Raw genomic sequence first — 23,172 nt, forward strand, 5'->3', positions numbered from 1 at the left:
GTCAGATATCATCAATACATAGATAAAAGCCAATTATTTAACATGACCCCAGATTGATCAGGCACTATGGTCTGAAGGCTGTGGGAGACTGGATGGGGAGAAAAAGTTTAGGCTCAACCCTGATAAAACTATTTAGCTAAGAGTTTGGGGACAACCTGAAGCTGCAAATGTTTCATTTTTACAAGTGTTCACTTAACAATCATTCAGAATTATGATGGTGCTGAATGAGGGGACTTACAACCCATGCTGAAAATTTTAGTTATTGTAGCATCCCCACAGTCACATGATTGTGATCTGGGTGCTTGGTAACACATTCACACTTACAACTGATTGCAAAGTGCTCCATGAACATGTCATCACCATTTGCAATCTTTCCTGCTCTCTCCCCCAGAAATTCAATGCAAAAGTCAGAAGGGAAGGTTGCACCTACCAAGAGGATTCCCTCTCATTTCTGAGACTGGCTGAAAAAAGGTCTAACCCAAAAACCAAGTAGGATTTTTAGCCATGGAGGATTTAGAGCCCCAGAGAGGAGATACTGGTAGTAAGAAAAGGAATGCAGAGTACCTCACAGGGAGAGGGCCTGGGAGATATGGCACAGGTCTAGTGCTGGTGGCATGTGAATATCTCCCCGCTGAGGGAATGAAAATTCTCCTTGGATTTAATGGGGATTTTTTTATTATATAAAGATTTTAATTTTTTCATTTTCATAACAAATAACCACATGTATACTATTACGCAACCAACATCATATTATATTATTAAATATTTACATCAATTCATCTTACCATCAACACCCAAAAACAATTATTGGCTCTTCTGCTCTTCCTACACCATATTTGTACCTTATCCATCACTTTCTTCTCCCTCTCTCCTCCTCCCTACCTCCTTTCTTCCCTCTGTCATCCTTCTCTCTTCCCCTTCCTCTCTCCTTCTCCTCTCTCTTCTTTCCACTCCTTCTTTCTCTCCTCTTCTCCCCCCTGCCATCTCTCCTATCCCTCTCTTCTTCCCTTCCCTCTCCTCTCTACTTCACACTCTTCATTTACTTGGTGTATTTCAGCCTCTGAGTGAGCTCCATTTTATGTTGATGGTATTTGTAATTCCTTTTCAATATACATATTTAATTTTAACATGTATCTTCCTCCTTCTTTTTTAAAAGAAAAAAGTATACATATATAGTAATTATATTTTTAAACATCTCCCCCTCAGCCTATTTTCGGCTGAGATATAGACCTGGTTACAATTCCCAGCTATTCTCATCATTATATTTATATAATTATGCATCCTTACGTGCCCCAAATTTGTAGTTCTGTCTTTATAATCTCAATACTTTCCCATTGTAAGTATATTTCATGTTCCCTCTCAATTTTCCATATCTTACCTTAGGTTATCCTTAATTGTCTTTAAATAAAAATCCTTACTGTTCAATGTTCATTACAATTCCTTTAATCTACTATATAGAATAACAAGCGATACGCATCTCACTTTGTTCATCGTCTTAGGAGTTCTATATGTGTCCATATTTCATATATTTTAACCCATACTTAATTGTCCTTCCATTGTCATATTCAATCAATTAGCAACTGAGTTTAATTATCATGTATAAAAGGAATCACATACCTCTGCTTTACTTTCACCGTATAACAGTTTCATATTTGTCCCTATTCCATATATTTTAACCTTTATTTTATTATCTTTCCATTATCATATTTAATCACTTAACAACTCAGTTTTATTATCATGTATAGGAGTAAACCACATATCTTAGCTTTATATTTCCCATATAGCAATTTCTAATTGATTGATTTTTCCTAGTAAGTCTTTTGTCCCACTTCTCTATTCTTGTCTTCTCCCTTTTCTGTGTTTTGACATGTCCACCCTCTTCAATTTTCCCCAAGTAACTGTCAAACCCAGTGAAATCTTTTGTATTTCCCTTTGCTGGGGCATAACCCCCCTCTTCAGTTTTTCCTATGCCATTGTCAAACTCAGTAAGATCTTTTGTCTGCTTTTTATTTCTTTTTGTTGAGACACATTATCCCCTTTTCAATTTTTCCTATGCCACTGTCAAACCCAATGAAGATTTTTGTCTGCTTTTTATTTTCCACCATTTCTACCCCTTCATTATCCCCCCATTACTTTCTTCACTTCTTCCTTCATTTCCTGCTTTTCCTCAATATCTGACTTCAAAATTCTATTTAGATTTGATTTTAATGATTTATGCATATTTTTAATAATTTCATGTAGTTCTTCAAATTCCCACCTTTCCATAATATCCAGTTCCAAAGTTACAGTTAGTTATACAGTTATTATTTCAGAGTTCTGGTCCACCTTAAAGTTCAGCTGATGTGGAGAGAAAGGGAGACGGGAGCCATCTTGATCTTTTGTTCTTCCTTTGGCAACCAAAAAAAAACCCCGAAAAAAGCTTCGTACTTTCCCAGCTCTTAATTTTATTCTCCCCTTGTTACCTTAATGTCCAGTTCCAAAGTTACAGTTAGTTATACAGTTCTTATTTCAAGGTTCTGGTCCGCTTTAAATTTAGCTAATTCAGCTAAGGTGAAGATTAAGAGAAGTGATCCTTTGTTCTTCTTCCGGCAGAAAAAAAACCCTTCGTATTTTCCCAGTTCTTGATTTTCCCCCCTTATTGCCTTTCACCTCTACTACTTAATGACTCACAAGATTGCTTAATGACTGCAACTGGGATCCCAAGATTATTGTTGTGGAATAAAATGGTGTCATGATGTCTTGCTTAATGATTGCTTCACTCAACAACAAAGATTCCAGACCCAATTGTGGTAGTAAATAAAGAAACACCTGTAGTCCTTACCCCTTGGGGAATTTCTAGGACTCATGTCTCCTACTTAAGGATCTGGTGGCAGGGGCACACCTTAGGAGAAATCCAACTTGTATGTCAATTACCTGGTGTGCTGCCCCACTCACTCACACACACATGTAACTGTGGTTTACTGAGTTTGTTAATGTTCCCCATCAATTCCCCTTCACCAAGACTCAGAATTGCCCCAAATAAGTCTAGCCACAAGCAGGCCAAGATTAATCCAAAAAGCAATGGGTCAATAGTCCATAAAACAAATTGCTCAAACAAACAGCTCTGCCAAACGAACTTAAATCCACCAGGCAAAACTTAAATGCACACACAAAATCTCACTTGGCAAGAAAAGTTTAGAGTGTCCAAGGCACAATTCCAAACATGGTAAAACAGGAAGCACGATGATTAAACAGCCAGCAAACCAACATCTTCTTCCCAGCAACGCGTCTCCCTGCCTGCTGTCATAAATAGCCAGCTTTCTGGTACAGCCCATCAAGATGGGCAGAGCCTTTTCCTCCCAAGTAGTCTAGTTAACCTCCGTTGCCCCTGCCTTTTCTCTGCATTGTGTGCTCTCAGATTAGGTACAGAAGGCAGTTCCTTCTCCTCTTCACTGGCCATCTGCCCCTGCAAGAGTTCCCCAGCTGAAGCCTCCTCCAATTCTCTTGGCTGTTCAGAGCCATTAATCAATTTAGTTCCTGATGTGCCAGGAATGATCTCATCCTCCCTTGAGCTGAGGAAGAATCTGAGGAGTCATTCAAGGGAGACATCACACTTGGATTGGGAAGTTCTTCAGACAATTGCTCATACCTGGTTGCCTTGCATGAGGACTGCTGCAATCCAAGGTGCTGGTTATTACCTGTAAATATCTTAATCACAGTCATGGTCTGGTCATTTTCTCTGTCTTCTATCCAGCTGATATCATTACACAGATTTGAACATAGAAAATCAAACACAGAATCATGAGGCTTGAAGGTACCGCAGTGGTCTTCTAGATCAACCCCCTGCTCAAGGCACGAGACCTTATACTATACTGGAAAACGATTGTCCAGTCTATTTTGAAAATCTCCAGTCATGGAGCACCCACAACTCTGGGAAAAGCTATTCCAGAAAATCTATCCTTTTAGGTTGAATAAGCTTCCACCCATTACTTCTTATTCTGTTGTCTAGTGCTTTGGAGAATAAGTCAATCCCCTCTTCTCTGTGACATGCCTTCATGTACTGAAGGGCAGTTATTATGTCCACCCAATTCGTTTTGATAGGCTAGTTATAGCTACCTCCCTCAACTGTTCATTGTACAATTTAACCTCCAGACCCATTATCATCTTTGTTACTCTTTTCCGCATACTTTCTGGGGTCTCAGCAACTTTTTTGTATCAGGATGTCTAGAACTTTTTGCAGTATTCAAAGTCTGCCTATAATGTAAGTTGGTATTCTATCTGTAGTGATTCAGATGCTTAGCTTCCCACTTCTCATGAAACTGATTGTTGAATGTTAACATAATGCATGTGCAGAAGCATTGCACGCATGCACAAGCAAACTAGTAGTAAAATAAATTGAAACCCACAACTGGTGTGGGTGTGTAAAGGAAAAAACAATTAAAAATTCTTATTTGAGGTTATTTAATGGCATACTCATTAAGTCACTTGAAATGAAATAAAAAAGACAATGTTTGAATTTCAGTATCTTTTCCTTCTCAAAAGATTTAGTACAAAATTAAATAGGGGTCATAAGAAATACATGTTAGAACTAATTGTAATATACGTTACAATTAATCTAACAATTAGATTAATTGTAAAGTAATCTATTGTAATTGTAATCTATTTCAGGAATAAACCAGTTAAGACATCACATGAGTTTTGGGAACTTGCCCTGCTTGTCATTTGCCTAAAAGGTTCAAGAGCTGCATATCCAGTCAAGACTCAGAAATAAAACTAGAAAAGTACTTCTGCTTTCATAGCATTTGAATTAATGTTCCAATGCTTGTGATGTTCGTCAAAAGTCTGCTTCAAATGGTTTGCAACTACTTCAACTCCGCCCCCCCCCCCCATCTATCTGATGCTCATCTATTGGGAGCAATGGGAGAGATGGCCAGAGAACCAGACAAATATCCATTCCATTATAATGCATTTCCATGGAAGCACCAAGGGATCAATATAAGATCTAAATTAATATAATAGTTAAAGAACGAAAGAAGGAGAACTGCACATCGGAGATACATGAAGGCTTCAAGCAAGCCATTGAAGCCTTAAGGAAATAATATCACAGAGGCTCAATGAAGAATGGAAATCTGTTTCCTCATTTTGAATTTTGATCACAAGAGGTCACTGTTTCCTAAGGAAATTCTCTAAATGAAACTGAAAATGCAGAGCCCCTCCCTTAAAGGGACAGACATTACTGCCAGCAAGATCCACAAGGGAAATATTGAACAACAGAAAAATCTCAACAAGCCAATATTCAACCTATAAACCAGTATGGCTGGGATAGATGGGATCTGCTCCTGACACCTTTGAGACAAGATATTTAGAGAAAAAGAGAAGAGCTTGCTGGTGTTGTGCCTGTGTCTGCAATGCTTACCTGGCCGAAGGGGCTGCTGCAGCTGCTTCTGCTCCACACCGCCTGGAAAATGGGGAGCGGCCAGCTCCATTATTCTGTGCTGGAGGAGTCCCAGCACGGTACCTTTGTGGGCCGCATCGCCCAGGATCTGGGGTTGGAGGTGAGCGAGCTGGTGCCTCGGATGTTCCGGATCCTGGCCAAAGGAAAGAAGGACTATTTTGAGGTAAACCTGCAGAATGGGATATTGTTTGTAAATTGCCGGATAGACAGGGAGGAGCTGTGTAACAAGAATGCAGACTGTGTCCTTCATCTGGAGGTGATTGTGGAGAAACCTCTGAGGTTCTTCCATGTGGAGGTTGAAATCAAAGACATGAATGACAATTCTCCCATCTTCTCAGCCAGGGAACAGATCCTGAACATAGCAGAATTCATAACAGCATCTGGTACCCGATTCCCATTAGAGAGAGCATCTGATGCAGATATTGGTACTAACACTCTGTTAACTTACAAGCTCAGCCCAAGCATCCATTTTATGCTTGATTCAGGAAATGATGAAGATGAGAGTAAATCTGTAGTTCTTGTACTGAAGGTTCCACTTGACAGAGAGGAGAGCCCTGTGCATCATTTAGTACTGACAGCCACTGATGGGGGTGAACCAAAACTCACAGGAACTGTTCAGCTAGTCATCAATGTGCTGGATGTCAATGACAACCCTCCTGTGTTTAACCAATCTGTTTACAGGATAAAGTTGTTAGAAAATACAGCTAGTGGGTCATCAGTTATTGCTCTGAATGCAACAGACTTAGATGAAGGGATCAATAGAGAAATCTCTTATTTTTTTAGTAATAGCCTCCCTCTAGATGTCACATGGCTCTTCAGTATAAATTCTGATACTGGGGAAATCAAAGTGATTGGGAAATTGGACTATGAAGATATTAATTGCTATGAACTTCAAATTGTTGCAGAAGATAAAGGCAGTTCTCCATTATCAGGACATTGTGAAGTTTTTGTTGACTTATTGGACATGAATGATAATATTCCAGAAGTATTTGTGAATTCTCTTTCTGTGCCATTGCCAGAGGATTCTACTCCAGGGACTGTGGTAGCTATCCTCAGTGCTTCAGACAAGGATTCTGGAATCAATGGACAAGTAACCTGTGTACTACAGCCTTCTGAGCTGCCTTTCAAAATAGAGTCCACATTCAAGAATTACTACTCCCTAATTGTTGGAGGACCTTTGGATAGGGAGCAGGTGGCTGAATACAGGATGGTTCTCACAGTGGAAGATCAAGGCATTCCACCACTGTCTTCTAGCATCACCCTGTTAGTGCCTATTAGTGACATAAATGATAATGCTCCAGCTTTCACACAGCCCTCCTACACAGTGTTTGTGAAAGAGAACAATCCCCCTGGTGCTCACATCTTCACAGTATCTGCCTCGGACCCAGACATAGCTGAGAATGGTCTGATCACCTATTGGATAGATGAGAAACTCTGGCCATTGTCAAGCTACATCTCTGTACATTCAGAGAGTGGAAAACTTTATGCTTTGCAGTCCTTGGACTATGAGGAGTTGAAAGTTCTGGAGTTCCAGGTGAGTGCCAAGGATGCTGGAATGCCCATCTTGTGTAGCAGTGTAAAACTTCATGTCTTTGTGATGGATGAGAATGACAATGCACCTGTTGTGACAGGCTCATCAGAAGAGAACCTGATTCTTCTAGTAGTCCCTGTGATGCCTGGGCATATTGTAGGCAAGATACATGCCTTGGATGCGGATTCTGGATACAATGCATGGCTAAGGTATGAACTGGTTGAAGAAAGCAATGGTCCGTGGACTGTAGGGCAGTATAGTGGTGAGGTGATTACGAAATATTCTCTGGATGAATCAGAAGGCAGCAAAATCCAGAGTGTGTTGGTTCTTGTGAAGGACCATGGAAAACCTCAATTGTCAGCCACAGCTACCCTGAGTGTGTCACTTGTAACAAGTGGTGAGACAATCAAAACAGATATTAACCTCCCCAGGTCAGGGGAAAGCTTTGTGCCCCTGGTGGATTCAATCAACATCTATCTGATCATTGCCATCTGCTCTGTTTCCAGCCTCTTCTTGCTGGCCACTCTTATCTATGTGTCCCTGCGATGCCATTGTAAGTCAAAGGAATCCATAGTTTATGGCCCTGGCATGGCCACTCTGGTGTGCGCAAGCGAAGTGGGCAGCTGGTCCTATTCCAATCGGCACAGCCACATCCTGGCAGGTGTGAGTGCAGAAGCTGGTGCCAAGAGTGACCTTATGATTTTCAGTCCCAACATTCCTGTTTTTGCAAATAATGGTGAAATTAGGAATGGGACAGAATTGATCCCAGATTCAGCTAAAGAGGTGAGTTTCTGGTTTTGAAGTTAATAGTCATTCAAAATTGTATTTTTGCTTTATCACTTTTGGATCAGTTTTGATATTTCTCTATGTACAATATATTCAGAAAGTATTCAGATCCCGTTCACTTTTGTCAATTTTCAATGCTGCAGCCTGATTCTAAAGTTGTTGAAATTCTTTTTTCCCCTCATTAATCTACAGTTGGTATCTTATAATGACAAAATGAAAACAGAATTTTAGAAATATCTGTAAATTTATTAAAAAGAAAAAACGGAAATATCACATTGGTATAAGTATTCAGGCCTTTTGCTCAGTGCTTTGTTGAAGCATCTTTGGTAGCAATTACAGCCTAAATCTTTTTAATTATGACATGACAAGCTTTGCACATCTGGATTGGGGGATTTTCTGCCATTGTTCCTTCAAATCTTCACAAGCTCGATCAGTTTTCCCGTTCACTTTTGTCAATTTTCAATGCTGCAGCCTGATTCTAAAGTTGTTGAAATTCTTTTCCCCTCCTCATTAATCTACAGTTGGTATCTTATAATGACAAAGTGAAAATAGAATTTTAGAAATGCCTGTAAATTTATTTAAAAGATTGGCATAAGTAGTTAGATCTTTGACTTTTTTGAAGGACCTTTGACAGCAATTATTCCCAAGATTCTTTTTGAGTATGATGCAACAGGCTTTGCACACCTGCATTTGGGCATTTTCTGCCATTCTTCCTTGCAAATCTTCACAAGCTCAGTCAGGTTGGATGGTGACAATCGGTGGACAGCCATTTTCATGTCCTTCCAGAAATGTTCAATGCGGTTCATGTCAGGGCTCTGACTGGCCACTCTAAGATACCCACAGAGTCGTTCCCAGAGGTCAGTTGCTGCCGGTTTGTCTTGGTTCAGCCAAACCAGTAGTGGCCTGTAGCAGCTGAGAGCAAACTGGTATGGTGGCTCTTTTGGTCTGCCCACTCGTGCTCTATACCTGTTTTTATGGCAAAAGGCAAATTGCACATGCACGCATCGTGTGCGGTGGCTGCATGAGCCCCGACAATCGCAAGGGCAGTGGATTGTGCACACGCACGCATTGTGAGTCAGACACGCATGCTAACGGAACACATGCAGGCGTGATCAGTGAACTGGTAGTGAAATTATGTGCAATCCACCACTGGTCATTCCTAAGTCACTCCTGTGTTGTCTTGGCTGTGTGTTTAGATTGTTGTCATGTTGGAAAGTGAACCTTTTGCCACTCTAAGATCCTGAGTACTGTGGAACAGGTTTTCATTGGGGACATCCCCAATGTACTTTGCTCCATTCAGCTTTTCCACAACCCTCACCAGTCTCCCAGTCCCTGCTGAAAAACACTCCCACAGCATGATGTTGCCACCACCATGCTCCACTATTGGGATGGTAATAGGCAGGTGATGAATGGTGCCTGGGTTCCTCCGGACATAATGTTTAGAATTGGGGCCAAACAGTTCAATCTTGGTTTCATTGGATCAGAGAATCTTGTTCCTCACAGTCTGAGAGTCCTTCGGGTGCTTTTTTGCAAACTCCAAGTGGGCTTTCAAGTGTTTTGCACTGAGGAGAGGCTTCCGTCTAACCACTCTGCCCTAAAGCCCAGATTAGTGGAGGGCTGCAGTGATGGTTGTTCTTCTGGAAATTTGTTCCATCTCCACACAGGATCTCTGGAGCTCAGACTGAACATCAGGTTCTTGGTTATCTTTCTTATTAAGGCCCTTTTGCTCAATTGCTCAGTTTCACCAGGTGATCAGCTCTTGGAAGAGTCCTGGTTGTGCCAAACGTCTTCCATTTGAGAATTATAGAAGCCACTGTGCTCTTAGGAACTTACAGCAGAAATTTTATTATAGCCTTCCCCAAATCTGTGCATTGCAATAATCCTGTCCCTGAGCTCTGCAGGCATATCCTTTGACCTCATGGCTTTTGCTCTGCTACAGTAAGCATTGTCAGCTGTGAGGCCTTTTATAGAGAGGTGTGTGCCTTTCCAAATCATGTCCAATCAATTTAACTTACCACAGGTCAACTACAATCAAGGTGTAGAAACGTGTCATCAATGATCAACATAAATGGGAGACACCAGAGCTAAAATTCATGTTGTGTTGCCTTACTCATTCACACTTACACATTTGTGTGGTTTACAGGAGGTTTCATTTGTCTTCTCCCAACAGTTCTCTTCACCCGGCTTTATAACAGTCCCGACCAAAGGCAGCCACGAACTAGCGCAGATTAATTCCCCAGGCAATGGCTAATTAGTCCATAACACAAATAGCAAGCTGCTCAAACAGTGAGTCCAATAAACAAACATAAAGCTCCCCAGGCAAAATTTAAAGTACATCCACATTTGCTCACTGGTTATAGATAGCTATCTCTCCCCACTTCCCCCTATGCATTATAAACTCATACAAGTATGAGCTTATAATGCATAGGCTAAATCAGGATTGCAAATCTATAATATTTTTTGTAAGGAAATATGTTAGGAACAATAATGGTATTCAAAGATATGTTTCAAAATCATATTTTATTTAATAGTCTGTATGATATACCGTGTTTCCCTGAAAATAAAACAAGGTCTTATTTTCTTTTGACCCTGGAAATAAGCTCTTGGCCTTATTTTTGGGGAGGTCTTATTATTTTTGAGGTGCAGGAGGTGGTGAGTGTCACTTCGTGGCTGCTGTTGTGTTGCAATATTTTTGGGGGAGGGCTTATTTTGGGGGAAGGGCTTATTTTAGCGCATGTGCTCAAAAGCCCGATTGGGCTTATTATCCGGGGAGGTCTTATTTTCAGGAAAACAGGGTAAATATAAATAAAATTTATTCTAATGTTCTTATATTAATTCTATGCAGATTCTAGCAATGTTTCTCAGACTTTGTAACTTTCAGATATGTGGACTTCAACTCCCAGTATTCTCAGCAACAGGAATTATTGGAAATGAAGCCCCTACGCTTTTAAGCTGTCAAGACAGGGAACTGAAATACTCATCTGTAGCTCATGAGTCAACCAATACATTCTAGAAGTCCATGCTGAGTTTTTCAGGACAATTTTTATCAGGCTAACCTTTTTTAAAAAATTAAATAACTTCCTCAGTAAATTGGTGGGAATAGGTAATGTTCCATTAGGTTTCCTTGAGAACAATATAGATATGTTCTGCCATTGTCTTTGGCTACATTTTCTTAGTCTCCCAATTTAGCCAAAAACCCAGATGTCTCCAGTTAGTCCTTAAACCAAATACTCAAAATATGCAGATGTAATAATTGGAGAACCCTTAGGCTTCCAAAAGAAAATGTGTAAATTCTCTGGGAGATACAGTTTCAAAAATATCTCCTAAAGACTGAGGGAGAAAAAAAGTTCTCAAAAACGTGGATTGAATCATTTCTTAAATAGACAAATCCTTACGCATAATGAATTGAGTACCATACAGCAGGAGGCTTAAGATCTTGGCCTTCAACAGTTAATTGAGGCAGATATGGAAGTATTACCTTTATGGTTTGCAAATCTAATTAATTTGTTGTGCCTTTTGTCAGAAGTTCATTTATTTGATGACTACAGAAGGCCAATGTTTGGAAGTAAATCCCAGCATTTGCTCAATAGATCTATTGTTAATATTTCAATTATGGAAAAAAAATTAAATGCTTTTTGGTGAAAGTTGGGACTTCTGTTTTACAAAACCAATTTCTATTTTTTCTTAAACAAATAGAATTAAGGCTTCTATCTAGACATCTGTGAAGGCCGACTTTGGATGGAGAAAAAATAGCAGCAACCTCTGCATAGAATAGAACAAAAATAGGCTGGTGGATGAGGATAGAAGATGGAAATTAGATTTAGAAAGAGGCAGGACTATATCTCTGGTAACACAGTAGAGAAGCAAAAATATATTGCTGCTTAGCTTCTTTAAAGATAAAATGGGCAGGATATTGCTTAGTGCTTCTGCATCTGATTTGCATAAAGGTATTATCACGTAACAGCATTTTCAGCCTCAGAAGACAGTAAATTATGTAGGACAGATAGGCAGAAGGTTAGCAGAGCACATCCATAAAAACCAACCAGTAGTCAGAATAGAGGATGAAAAGTTCTTAATTTCACAACATATGGACAGACCCAACCATAGCTTCAACTGGGAAACTATGAACTTAAACCAAGTGAAATCCAAAAATGCTACAGAATTTGTGGAAGCTTAGCACTCAGACAAATCAGTCATCAACAGACAGACAAAGAGATAAACCACAATTACACACCATCACAAGAGACAACAAAAAGTACAGAAGGAAAAAGCCTAAAACACATTCTCTCCAACAGCCAACACACCCAGATACAATAAGCAGGAATTAACACCAGAGAATGAAACAGAAAACAATATCTTAATCAAGGAACGACCTAGGATGGGTGTCAAACCGGCATCATGTGAAGGCCATGCCCACCCCAGCTCTGCAAAGGAAAAACATTGTGATATGTTGCTATACATCCAGCATATTCTCTTCTGTTGAAAGATAGTAGTCTGCAGATAAAGCAACACTCACTCTTGACACTCACTCTTGAAAACTGAACAAAAAGAAACTTTCTGGTTGATGAAGGCAGGATAAAAGAGTATTTGAAATATCTGGACTACTTTAAGATGCATAGGTTTCAACTCTAGAATTCTCTAGCCATGGCTATGGGTAGAGAATTCTATCAGTTGAAGATGGCAGATGTCAAAGTTACTCAGGTTGGGAAACACTGACATAAAGGAGGGCCTCTTGGAAGACTTGAATATTCCTTAGCCAGACTATAGTCAGAGGTACCTCTCAGATAAAAGTTCAGCCATGTCTTGGTGAGGCTGACTATCTGCCTTCAGGAGAAGATTAAATGATGGAAGATGGAAGATAGTCACTGTCTATATGGGAATCAATAATAAAATCTCCATAATAGGCAATCAGTCTTTATCATATTAACATACAATCAAAGGTAGTTGCCGCTCTGCTGGCTGGAAGTAAATTCTCTCAATGTCTCCCCTGGAGTCAAGCCTGTTAGTATCTAGGGCCCAAATATCACCTCCGGGAGGAATAATCTCCAGCTTTCAGGCTAATGTCTTGAAGCATTGTAGAATAAAACAAGTGTCTAATGATATAAAAAGAAAGTGGGATGTTCAAATGTTGAAGAACAGACATTGAATTCCCTTCTAAAATGAGAATTACTGGATGCTATTATTTCTGAGTTTGTGCACTGGACTTTCCGTTTGGACAGTTACTGTATTTGTGGGGCAGTCAGCGAGATGAGGAGGTTGACTTATTCTACAAAGCACCTGAGTATAGGATGAGAAGCAATGGATGGAAGGTCATTGGAGGGAAAGTCAATCTGGAACTCAGGAGCAATTTCCTGACAGTGACAACAATTAATCAATGGAACAGTTTGCCCTCCACCCCAAAGTTGTGGGCGCTCTATCACTGGAGATACACAAGAAAAGATTGGATGACCATTTGTCCAGGATGCAATAACATCTCCTGCCTTTGGCAGGGGGTTGACCTAGAAGTCCATCAAGGTCCCTTCCAGCTTTATGAGCCATGGTTTTCTATGGCTTTTTAATCACAGGTATAATAGCTATTAGAAATCTTTCTGTGAGGTGGGAAGTTATACGTTGATTAGAAAAATATTTAGGGCCCCAATTTTTTAAGTCAACAACCAGCATTAAAGAATTACAATGAATGAATAAATGTATTCATGCTTGGATGGCTGGATAGAGATCAGGTACAGATTTTTGAGGAAATCGGAATGTTGACCTTTCCAAGGGCTTGTCTAGTTTTCTGCTTGCATGTTGCCGAGAAAAAAATGTATAGAGGTTACCCAGTTCCAAGAGTTTTAAATCAAACTTGTACAGATGAAATTGGGCTCACTTTATTTAGCTTGCCAGTCTGCTATGTTCCAAGATAGTAATTGTGCAGCAAGGTAAAACGATAAAGGTCATAATCGATTGGCCACATTGTTTATTTATTTATTTATTTATTTATTCACATTTCTAAACCGCCCCCTCTCCCAAAAAGGGACTCGGGGCGGTGTACAGTCCACTATAAATCACAGATAAAATACAAATATAAATAGGGTTATAAATATATGTATGTATGTATGTGTGTGGAGGAGGTTAAAATTAAGAGTCCTGTACAGAAGAATAAATAAATATGAAGCTAAAAGCCCTAAAAACAATTAAAACTAAAACATTACCCTTAAAATAACCAGATGAGAATATACTACCAGGAGTTCATAGATGTAACATTTATAATCATGCCAGGCCAGCTAGTCGGAACAGGTGAGTCTTCAATTTTTGACGGAAGGAGCGGAAGTCCGAGGTGGTTCTAATGTCGGGGGGAGGTCATTCCAGAGGGTTGGGCCCATCACAGAGAAGGCTCTACTCCTCGGCGCCGCCCGCTGGCATTGCCTAGTGGACGGCACCTGGAGAAGGCCCTCTCTGTGAGAGCGGATTGGCCGCAGGGATGTATGTGGGAGGATGCGATCCCGCAAGTAACTAGGTCCTGAGCCATGGAGCGCTTTAAAGATAGTAATCAGGACCTTGAAACGCACCCGAAAAACCACAGGTAGCCAGTGCAGCTCGCGCAGGAGCGGTGTTACGTGGGAGTATCTAGACCTCCCCATGATAACCCGCGCGGCCGCGTTCTGGACTAGCTGCAGTCTCCGGGCGCGTCCCAAGGGAAGCCCCATGTAGAGAGCATTACAGTAATCTAGGCGAGACGTCACCAACGCATGAGTGACTGTGCGTAGGGCATCTCGGTCCAGTAGGGGGCGCAATTGGCGCACCAGGCAAACCTGGTGGAACGCCCCCCTTGCCACGGCTGCCACATGGTCATCCATTGACAGCCGGGCATCAAGGAGGACGCCCAAATTGCGCGCCCGTTCCACAGGGGGCAGTAGCTCGTCCCCTATGGCCAGCGATGGAGTCAGCTGGCTGAACCGAGGTGCCGGGAGCCACAGCCACTCAGTCTTGGAGGGGTTGAGTTTGAGTCTGTTGTCCCCCATCCAGACCCCGACGGCTTCCAGACACCGGGACATCACTGCAACAGCCTCGTTGGGGTGGTTTGGGGTTGAAATGTACAGCTGCGTATCATCAGCGTACAGATGGTATTCAACCCCAAAACCACGGATGATCTCGCCCAGCGGCTTCACGTATGCATTGAACAGAAGGGGCGAGAGAACCGACCCCTGCGGCACCCCACAAGAGAGTGGCCTCGGGGTCGATCTCTGCCCCCCTGTCAACACATATTGCATCCGGCCGGAGAGGTAAGAGTCGAACCACCGTAACACGGTGCCTCCGACTCCCATCCCCTCCAGCCGGCGCAGAAGGATACCATGGTCGATGGTATCAAAAGCCGCTGAGAGATCTAATAGGACCAGCATAGAGGAACAACCTCTATCTCTGGCCCTCCAGAGATCATCAACCAACGCGACCAAGGCTGTCTCAGTGCTGTGCCCAGGTCGGAAGCCGGACTGGCGTGGGTCTAGATAATCGGATTCATCGAGGTGACGCGGAAACTGCTGCGCCACCACATTCTCAACAACCTTCGCCAAAAAAGGGAGGTTGGAGACTGGACGATAATTAGCTAGCTCCATTTGGTCGAGTGAAGGCCTCTTGAGTAAGGGCCTCACCACCGCCTCTTTCAAGATGGTAGGTAAGGATCCCTCACCCAACGAGGCATTCACCAGGCCCAGAAGCCAGCCTCGTGTCACCTCCCAGGATGCCAGTACCAGCCAGGAGGGACACGGGTCCAATGAACATGTGGTGGGTCGCAGCCTTCCACGCAACCTGTCTAAATCCTCGGGGGCAACAGAGTCAAACTCCTCCCAGAGTGGACTCACAAGACTCACTGTTGACGGCCCATCCAGACCACTGGAGGGGGCCCATCCGCTCCGGATCTGAGCGACTTTGTTCTGCAGATATTCTCCAAACTCCTCTGCTCTACCCTGTAAGGGTGCCCCCCGCGTTTCTTGCACCAAGAGGGAGTGGGTGACCCTAAACAGGGCGGCAGGGCGGTTATCCGCAGACGCAATAAGAGCGGCACAATGTCTACGTTTGGCCGCTCTCAATGCCACAAGGTAAGTCCGTAAATAGGCTCTTACCTGTGTTCGGTCAGACTCGGAGCGTGAGGACCTCCACCTGCTCTCTAGACGTCTCCTCTGGCGCTTCATCACCATTGTTGATTTGGAGGCATCCAATACAGCTACTGGTAACACTGAACTGGCTAATTGACAAACTACCTAAATGTGAACTTGATGGCCTGCCTACTAAGTGGTCCTGTAACTGGCTTGAAACCTTTAATTTAAACAAATTGATTAACAGCAACTCATCTGACTGGAGACAAATATGAAAGGTTAGGCTCCCATGACCACTACTTGGCAGGAAAATAAGAGCACTCCTGATTTTATATGGTTTAAACTAGTCTCCATTTTTAAAATTATTTTAATATACATAAAGAGGAAAAAAATACAGAATCCATTGATCCAAGGCAAATTTTGTAAATTTTGAGTAATGACAGTGTTCTTGGTATCGTCAATAAAGTTGCTTAATGTGCATTGCTAGTGAAATTATGTCAGTATCATGTCAGTATTATTATGGCAAGGAAAAAGGGAATAGATTTATATGGTTATTGAATGCTTCATAATTTAAAAAATATTCCTAATGAGACTCATTTGGACATAGAACTAATTATATTGGAAATTCATATGTTGCACTGCTTTTCTTTTATATGAATTATTATAACTCCATATGCTAGGCAAGAAACAAAAAATAACACAGACATTTTTTCATATTTATCTCTTAACTTTACTTGACACTGATGTTTATTATCCTTCATTTTGCTCATAACTAGCTCAGATGGTTTGAAGCCAATTCATTGTTCCCTCAATGGCACCATAGTACATGAGATCACAAAAGTTAGAGATAATTACAGGTCTCATTCCTGTCCATAAAAATAAAAGTACTAAACAATAAATATATGGGGTGGCTTAATATAATATTTAGTAACACTTTTTTACTGACTGCAGGGAATTAACCTCTTATATTTGGGTTAGTTTCTTATATGTATGGTCATGAATTTACTCAAGTACTGCATGGAAAAGGTATATGCATCTGTGCATGAAGATTGGATAATTATTAAAGATCTGTCATGAATACAGAAGGAAAGTCTGTTGCTCCATTTTGATATTCAGTCACAGGAGGTCGCTGTTTCCTAAGAAAACTCTCTAAGTGAAACTGAAAATGCAAAGCCCCTCCCTTAAAGGGACAGACATGCCAGCCAGCCAGATCCACAAGGGAAATATCGAACAACAGAGAAATCTTAAACCAAGATTAAACCTATGAACGCATTGCCAGTATGGCTGGGGTAGGTGGGCTCTGCTCCTGACACCCTTAAGGCGAGATATTTAGAGAAAAAGAGTTGGGCCAGCGTCTGCAATGCTTACCTGGCCGAAGGGGCTGCTGCAGCTGCTTCTGCTCCACACCGCCTGGAAATTGGGGAGCGGCCAGCTCCATTATTCTGTGCTGGAGGAATCCCAGCATGGCACCTTTGTGGGCCGCATCGCCCAGGATCTGGGGTTGGAGGTGAGCGAGCTGGTGCCTCGGATGTTCCGAATGTTGTCCAAAGGAGAGAAGGACTATTTTGAGGTAAACCTGCAGAATGGGATCTTGTTTGTAAATTCCCGGATAGACAGGGAGGAGCTATGTGCCAAAAATGCAGACTGTGTCCTTCATCTGGAGGTGATTGTGGAGAAACCTCTGCGGTTCTTCCATGTGGAGGTTGAAATCAGAGACATTAATGACAATGCTCCCATCTTCTCAGCTAGGGAACAGATCCTGAGCATAGCAGAATTCATAACAGCATCTGGTACCCGATTCTTCTTGGAGGGAGTCTCTGATGCAGATATTGGTACGAATGCTCTGATAACATACAAGCTCAGCCCAAGCAAACATTTTGCTCTTGATACAGGAAATGATGAAGATGAGAGTAAATCTGTAGTACTTCTATTGAAGGTTCCTCTTGACAGAGAGGAGAGCCCTGTGCATCATTTAGTACTGACAGCCACTGATGGGGGTGAACCAAAACTCACAGGAACTGTTCAGCTAGTCATCAATGTGCTGGATGTCAATGACAACCCTCCTGTGTTTAACCAAACTGTTTACAGGGTAAAGTTGCTAGAAAATACAGCTAGTGGGTCAACAGTTATTGGTCTAAATGCAACAGACTTAGATGAAGGGATCAATAGGGAAATATCTTATTCTTTTCATGATAGTGCTCCTCTACAAGTCACAAAGTTGTTTACTATAAATTCTGATGCTGGGGGCATTAGAGTAATTGGAAGATTGGATTATGAAAAAAGTAAGTTCTATGAACTTCCAATTGTAGCGGAAGATAAAGGCAGTTCTCAATTATCAGGGCAATGTAAAGTTCTCATTGAAGTATTGGACGTGAATGATAATATTCCAGAATTATCTGTGAATTCTCTCTCTGTGCCATTGCCAGAGGACTCCCCTCCAGGGACTGTGGTAGCCATCATCACTGCTTCTGACAGGGATTCTGGCAACAATGGACAGATAAACTGTTTCCTCTGGCCCACCGGGATACCCTTCAAACTCGAGTTCACATTCAAGAATTACTACTCCCTGATTGTTGGTGCAGTCCTAGATCGAGAGCAGGTGACTGAGTACAGGATGGTTGTGACAGTGGATGATCAAGGTGATCCACCACTGTCTTCCAGTCTCACCCTTGTAGTGCCTATCAGTGACATAAATGACAATGCACCTGCTTTCCCACAGTCATTCTACACAGTCTTTGTGAAGGAGAACAATCCCCCTGGTGCTCACATCTTCACAATATCTGCTGCAGACCCAGACATAGCTGAGAATGGTCTCATCACCTATTGGATAGATGAGAAACTCTGGCCATTGTCAAGCTACATCTCTGTACATTCAGAGAGTGGAAAACTTTATGCTTTGCAGTCCTTGGACTATGAGGATTTGAAACTGCTGGAGTTCCAGGTGAGAGTCAAGGATGCTGGACTTCCCTCCTTGTGTGGCAATGCAACTGTTCAAGTCTTTGTGATGGATGAGAATGACAACGCACCTGTTGTGTCAGGATCATCAGAAGAGAACCTGATTCTTCTCGTGGTCCCTGTGATGCCTGGGCATATTGTAGGCAAGATCCATGCCTTGGATGCTGATTCTGGATACAATGCATGGCTAAGGTATGAACTGGTTGAAGAAAGGAATGGTCCATGGACCGTAGGGCAGTATAGTGGTGAGGTGAGTACCAAATATTCTCTGGATGATTCAGAAGGCAGCAAAATCCAGAGTGTGTTGGTTCTTGTGAAGGATCATGGAAAACCTCAACTGTCAGCAACAGCCACCTTGAGTGTTTCACTGGTGACAAGTGGTCAGACAATCAAAACGGATATTAACTTTCAAAGGTCAGGGGAGAGCTTTGTTCCCCTGGTGGACTCGATCAACGTCTATCTGATCATTGCCATCTGCTCTGTTTCCAGCCTCTTCTTGCTAGCCACTCTCATCTACATGGCCCTGCGTTGCCACTGTAAGACAAAGGAACCCATAGTTTATGGCCCTGGCATGGCCACCCTGGTCTGTGCCAGCGAGGTGGGCAGCTGGTCCTATTCCAATCGTCACAGCCACATCCTGGCAGGTGTGAGTGCAGAGGCTGGTGCCAAGAGCGATCTCATGATTTTCAGTCCCAATATTCCTGCCTTTGTAGATAATGGGGAACTTATCAATGGGGTGGATTTGCCTCCAGATTCTGCTAAAAAGGTGAGTCCAGCTCTTGGAGTCCTTGTCATCTGTTCAGCATCTTATTTGTATGCTTATAATTTTGAATTAATCTTGGGACAATATTGTTTTTGAATTGTTAGGTTTAGAAACCAATGGAAAATAAATTTAATTTCAAATCACAAATATTCTAAAAAATATTTTACCATTTTGAGAAGCTATAAAAAGTTGCAAAGAATATAAGTAGGCTCTTCACCTGATATTATCATTTTGCCCTGCCAAGCTATTCCTGATTTTTGTTTTGTTTACAGATAGACATTAATTAATGGTTTTTCTTTTGTGGATAGTTTTGTTATTTGATGAATCAATTCACAGTGTGATGCCGCTTTTGTGATAATATTTATGTCTGCTGCATGGTTTGGAAACTTTTTAAACTTTATTAATCTGTCAGACACACAGATCTTTATACGTTTTTTCATATATTGTTGATAACTTTAGAAATGGAATGTATATTATTATACAGGGGTAAACAATTGGATAACAGTAATGTAATTGCAATACAGAAATTCTAACTGTTACCTGGGTAGTCCTATTCCTAGAATGATAAAATATCATATTATACTAGAGATATCTACTCCAAACTGGAATGGCCTTGTCAGTCTAACAACCATTAGGTGGATCCTTTTATACTTTTTCTATTGCAACACCTGTAGTGTTACATTTTTTGAGGTTGGAAGGAATCATGTAATTTTGATCAAAGTCCCTTCCAATCCTTACATTCTATAATTAAAATTTTCGAGAATGGTGACAAATTTGCATGTGTTTTGGGACTGAGAAAAGATTATGTTATATGAAAACCCAGATCTTTATCTTATGTAGCTGAATGAATAAGCCAAGAAAATATATGAAATATGAGGAAATTGGAGGAGGCCAAACTTTACAACTTTCAATAAAATAACATTACGGGTTCTATAGTTTTGACAGCCTGACATTGGTACTGATACTACATTGGTATCAACAGTGTTTTCCAGCCTTGTCAAGTTGTAGATGTGTGGTCCTGAGCTTCCAGAATTCTCAGCAAAGGGCAGCTGGCAGGGAATTCTTAGTTTGCAAACCTACGAATCTGAAAATGATGAAGCTCAAGGAATTCTTGTTGTATTCTGATTAGCTCATAGAGCAATTAAGCAATAAATACTAAAACACTGCTTGGATTTTTCAAGAATATATCAAATGGGAACTTCATTTGTTTAATCACACAATTTTCTCAGTATAGATGTGCTTTGCCAGTCCTTTAGTTCTGTGAGGTATTTTTTTTTATCTTCGCCATCTATTTTATAAGCCTGGGATGTCTTGTTGGTTCCCCATCTATGTACTCACAGTTCAACTTTCTTGAGATCAGCCAAAGTCAGGTGGGTGTTCAATTTATTTTTTTCAATGTAAATTTCAAACCTTTATTCCCATTTGTTCCCATTGTTCAAGCATTATATTATGCCACAATTTTTTTGCCCATTAAATCATGCATTGGTTCACATATTCGTTCTCCAAATTCAATTCCAATGACAGTTTATAACTGTCATTATAAACTTTAAACTTGTATTTGGCCAAGTATTTCACACCACCCAAATTCAGTCCCTATTAAAGTCTGGGCAGAGAGGCAAGACAGAGAGAGGTCAACATCAATCTTGGGAATTCCAAAATACTAACGGCCAAAGAAACCAAGCCCTCAGCTAACAAGGTTAGAAGAAGATGAGGACAATAAAAAAGAATATTTAAATCTACACAACGGAAAGTTTCAGTTCATGGATGATGAGGAAGAGCTAGTCCACCAGGTTGCCAACATTTGCCCAGGAGACCAAGAGCTGATACTAAAGAAGATTGAAATAATTAGTCTAATATTGAAATTGGCAACTAGTGCAACAGAAATCTTGAATGTTTTGCTTCCTTGTGGAATTGCTATCAAGTTAGGCTTCTGAAAGTACTCAAGCCCCAATAAATAAAAAGAGAAGGTGTACCAGTCTAAAACAAAAAGAAAAGGAAAGGGACATCCAACAGGACATAACAGTACAACTTCAAATTAACTATCCAGTAGGACAACTATACAAGGAGAAGGAAAACCAGAGTCCCCACCCACTTGAAGAAATATCAATCTTAGAGCAAAAGCAGAGGAACACAGGCAATCAAGATAAAGAGGAACAACAACAAGAAGAATTGCATCTCACGAGGAGAAATGTCAAACCTCACAATAACTGTGTCTATACAGGAAGCATAGTTAATATCAACCCTGCTCCAAAGTCAAGTTGACATCTGCATTCTTACTACCTAGCCAACCAACTAAGCCAGACCACCTTGCCTCCAAGGTTTGCACAGAGGAATCCTACTGCTGAGCACACAAGAAGAGAATACAAAAATTTTATAAAATTAAAGAAAAAAAGTTCTGCCACCTTAATTTGGACAGAACTTGAATTGACTGCTAAAAGTCATAGCTCAGCAATATTCTGGCATTCAGTAGCAGGAGTTCTAAAGGAATGGAGATTTGCATTTGATATACTAATCTCTGCTGAAAAATATGAGAACTACTATCAAAGTCTATTTGCCTGTACTGAATAAGTAGAGAAACTGCCTCTAAGCAATGAACAAGTACCCCTGAAATCCTTCCCCCTCAGCTGTCAGTCTCTGTAAAAGAGATACAATCTCTTATTAAATGTCTAAAGAGCAACAAAGTCCCAGGTGAGGATTTTCTACCAGCAGAAATATTTAAGAACTTTGCTGATTGTGGAGTCCATTATTGGCAGGTCTTTTCACATATATAAATAACACCTGCCACATTCCAGTTGGCTAAAGATGGCAATAGTGGTTCCCATATACAAAAAAAGAGAATAAAAAGGATCCTAGTAATTATAGACCCATTAGCTTGATCAATATTGTAGCAAAAATATATGCAAGGTTCCTTCTGAACAAAATGGAAATCTGGGCAGAGGAAAACCATATTTTTGTAGAAGAACAAGCAGGTTTTAGAAAAAGGTGATGTACCATTGACAACTGCTTTGTTCTGAACCATCTAATTGCCAGATATGCCTACATCAGGAGACCCCTATTTGTAGCCTTTATAGATCTTACAGCTGCATTTGATTTGGTAAGTAGAGATGTACACTGATAGCTCTTAAAATTGAACCTAGACTACTAACCCTGATTAAAGCCCTATATTCAAATACTTGTTTGAAAGTGTGGTATGGGGTTAATGGAGCCCTGACTAACAGGATTCACACAAGCAAAGGGTGTGAAAAAAACAGGGGTAGGGGCATATTTTAGCCCAATTACTATATAATTTATACATCAATGACTTGCCAGGATTAATGAAAGACCCTATGATGCACATGCCAATGAGCCTAGATTCTAGTTTCAAAGCTTGCTTGAATCTATTACTTAAATTAAAGAACACAGTTACCTAGGATTCCTAGTACCACTAATCAAAGCATATAAAGCTAAGGTAATCCCCTATACCAGCGGATCTCAACCCTTTGGGGGTCAAATGACCCTTTCACAGGCGTCTACCTAAGACCATCGGAAAACACATATTTTTGATGGTCTTAGGACCTGCGTGCCAGTGTTTGGAGCCAGGAGAGTGGCGGCAGTGGGCAGCGGCAAGTGCTGCCTTGTGAAAGGGAGGGGC

The 23,172-nt window shown here is 41.1% G+C and overlaps 1 protein-coding gene across 3 annotated transcripts in view; it reads left to right on the plus strand.

The window, feature by feature from the left end:
- The window catches only part of LOC309390752 (protocadherin alpha-5-like), a 243,203-nt gene that overhangs the window by 10,581 nt on the left and 209,450 nt on the right, over positions 1–23,172 (plus strand). Inside the window, exon 1 of one of the 3 annotated variants that reach the window (XM_081950451.1) lies at positions 5,217–7,748. The exons of 1 other annotated variant lie outside the window; for it this stretch is intronic. In XM_081950451.1, coding sequence (XP_081806577.1) covers positions 5,388–7,748 — 2,361 coding nt within the window. In that variant the 5' untranslated portion in view covers positions 5,217–5,387. Of the gene's footprint in view, positions 1–5,216; positions 7,749–17,024; positions 19,545–23,172 lie in introns of those variants that run through there. One more of the 3 variants, XM_081950452.1, reaches the window with a different exon arrangement.

Source organism: Natrix helvetica, assembly GCF_964273705.1.
Source record: "Natrix helvetica genome assembly, chromosome: 4".
NCBI classification, from domain to species: Eukaryota; Metazoa; Chordata; class Lepidosauria; order Squamata; family Natricidae; genus Natrix; species Natrix helvetica.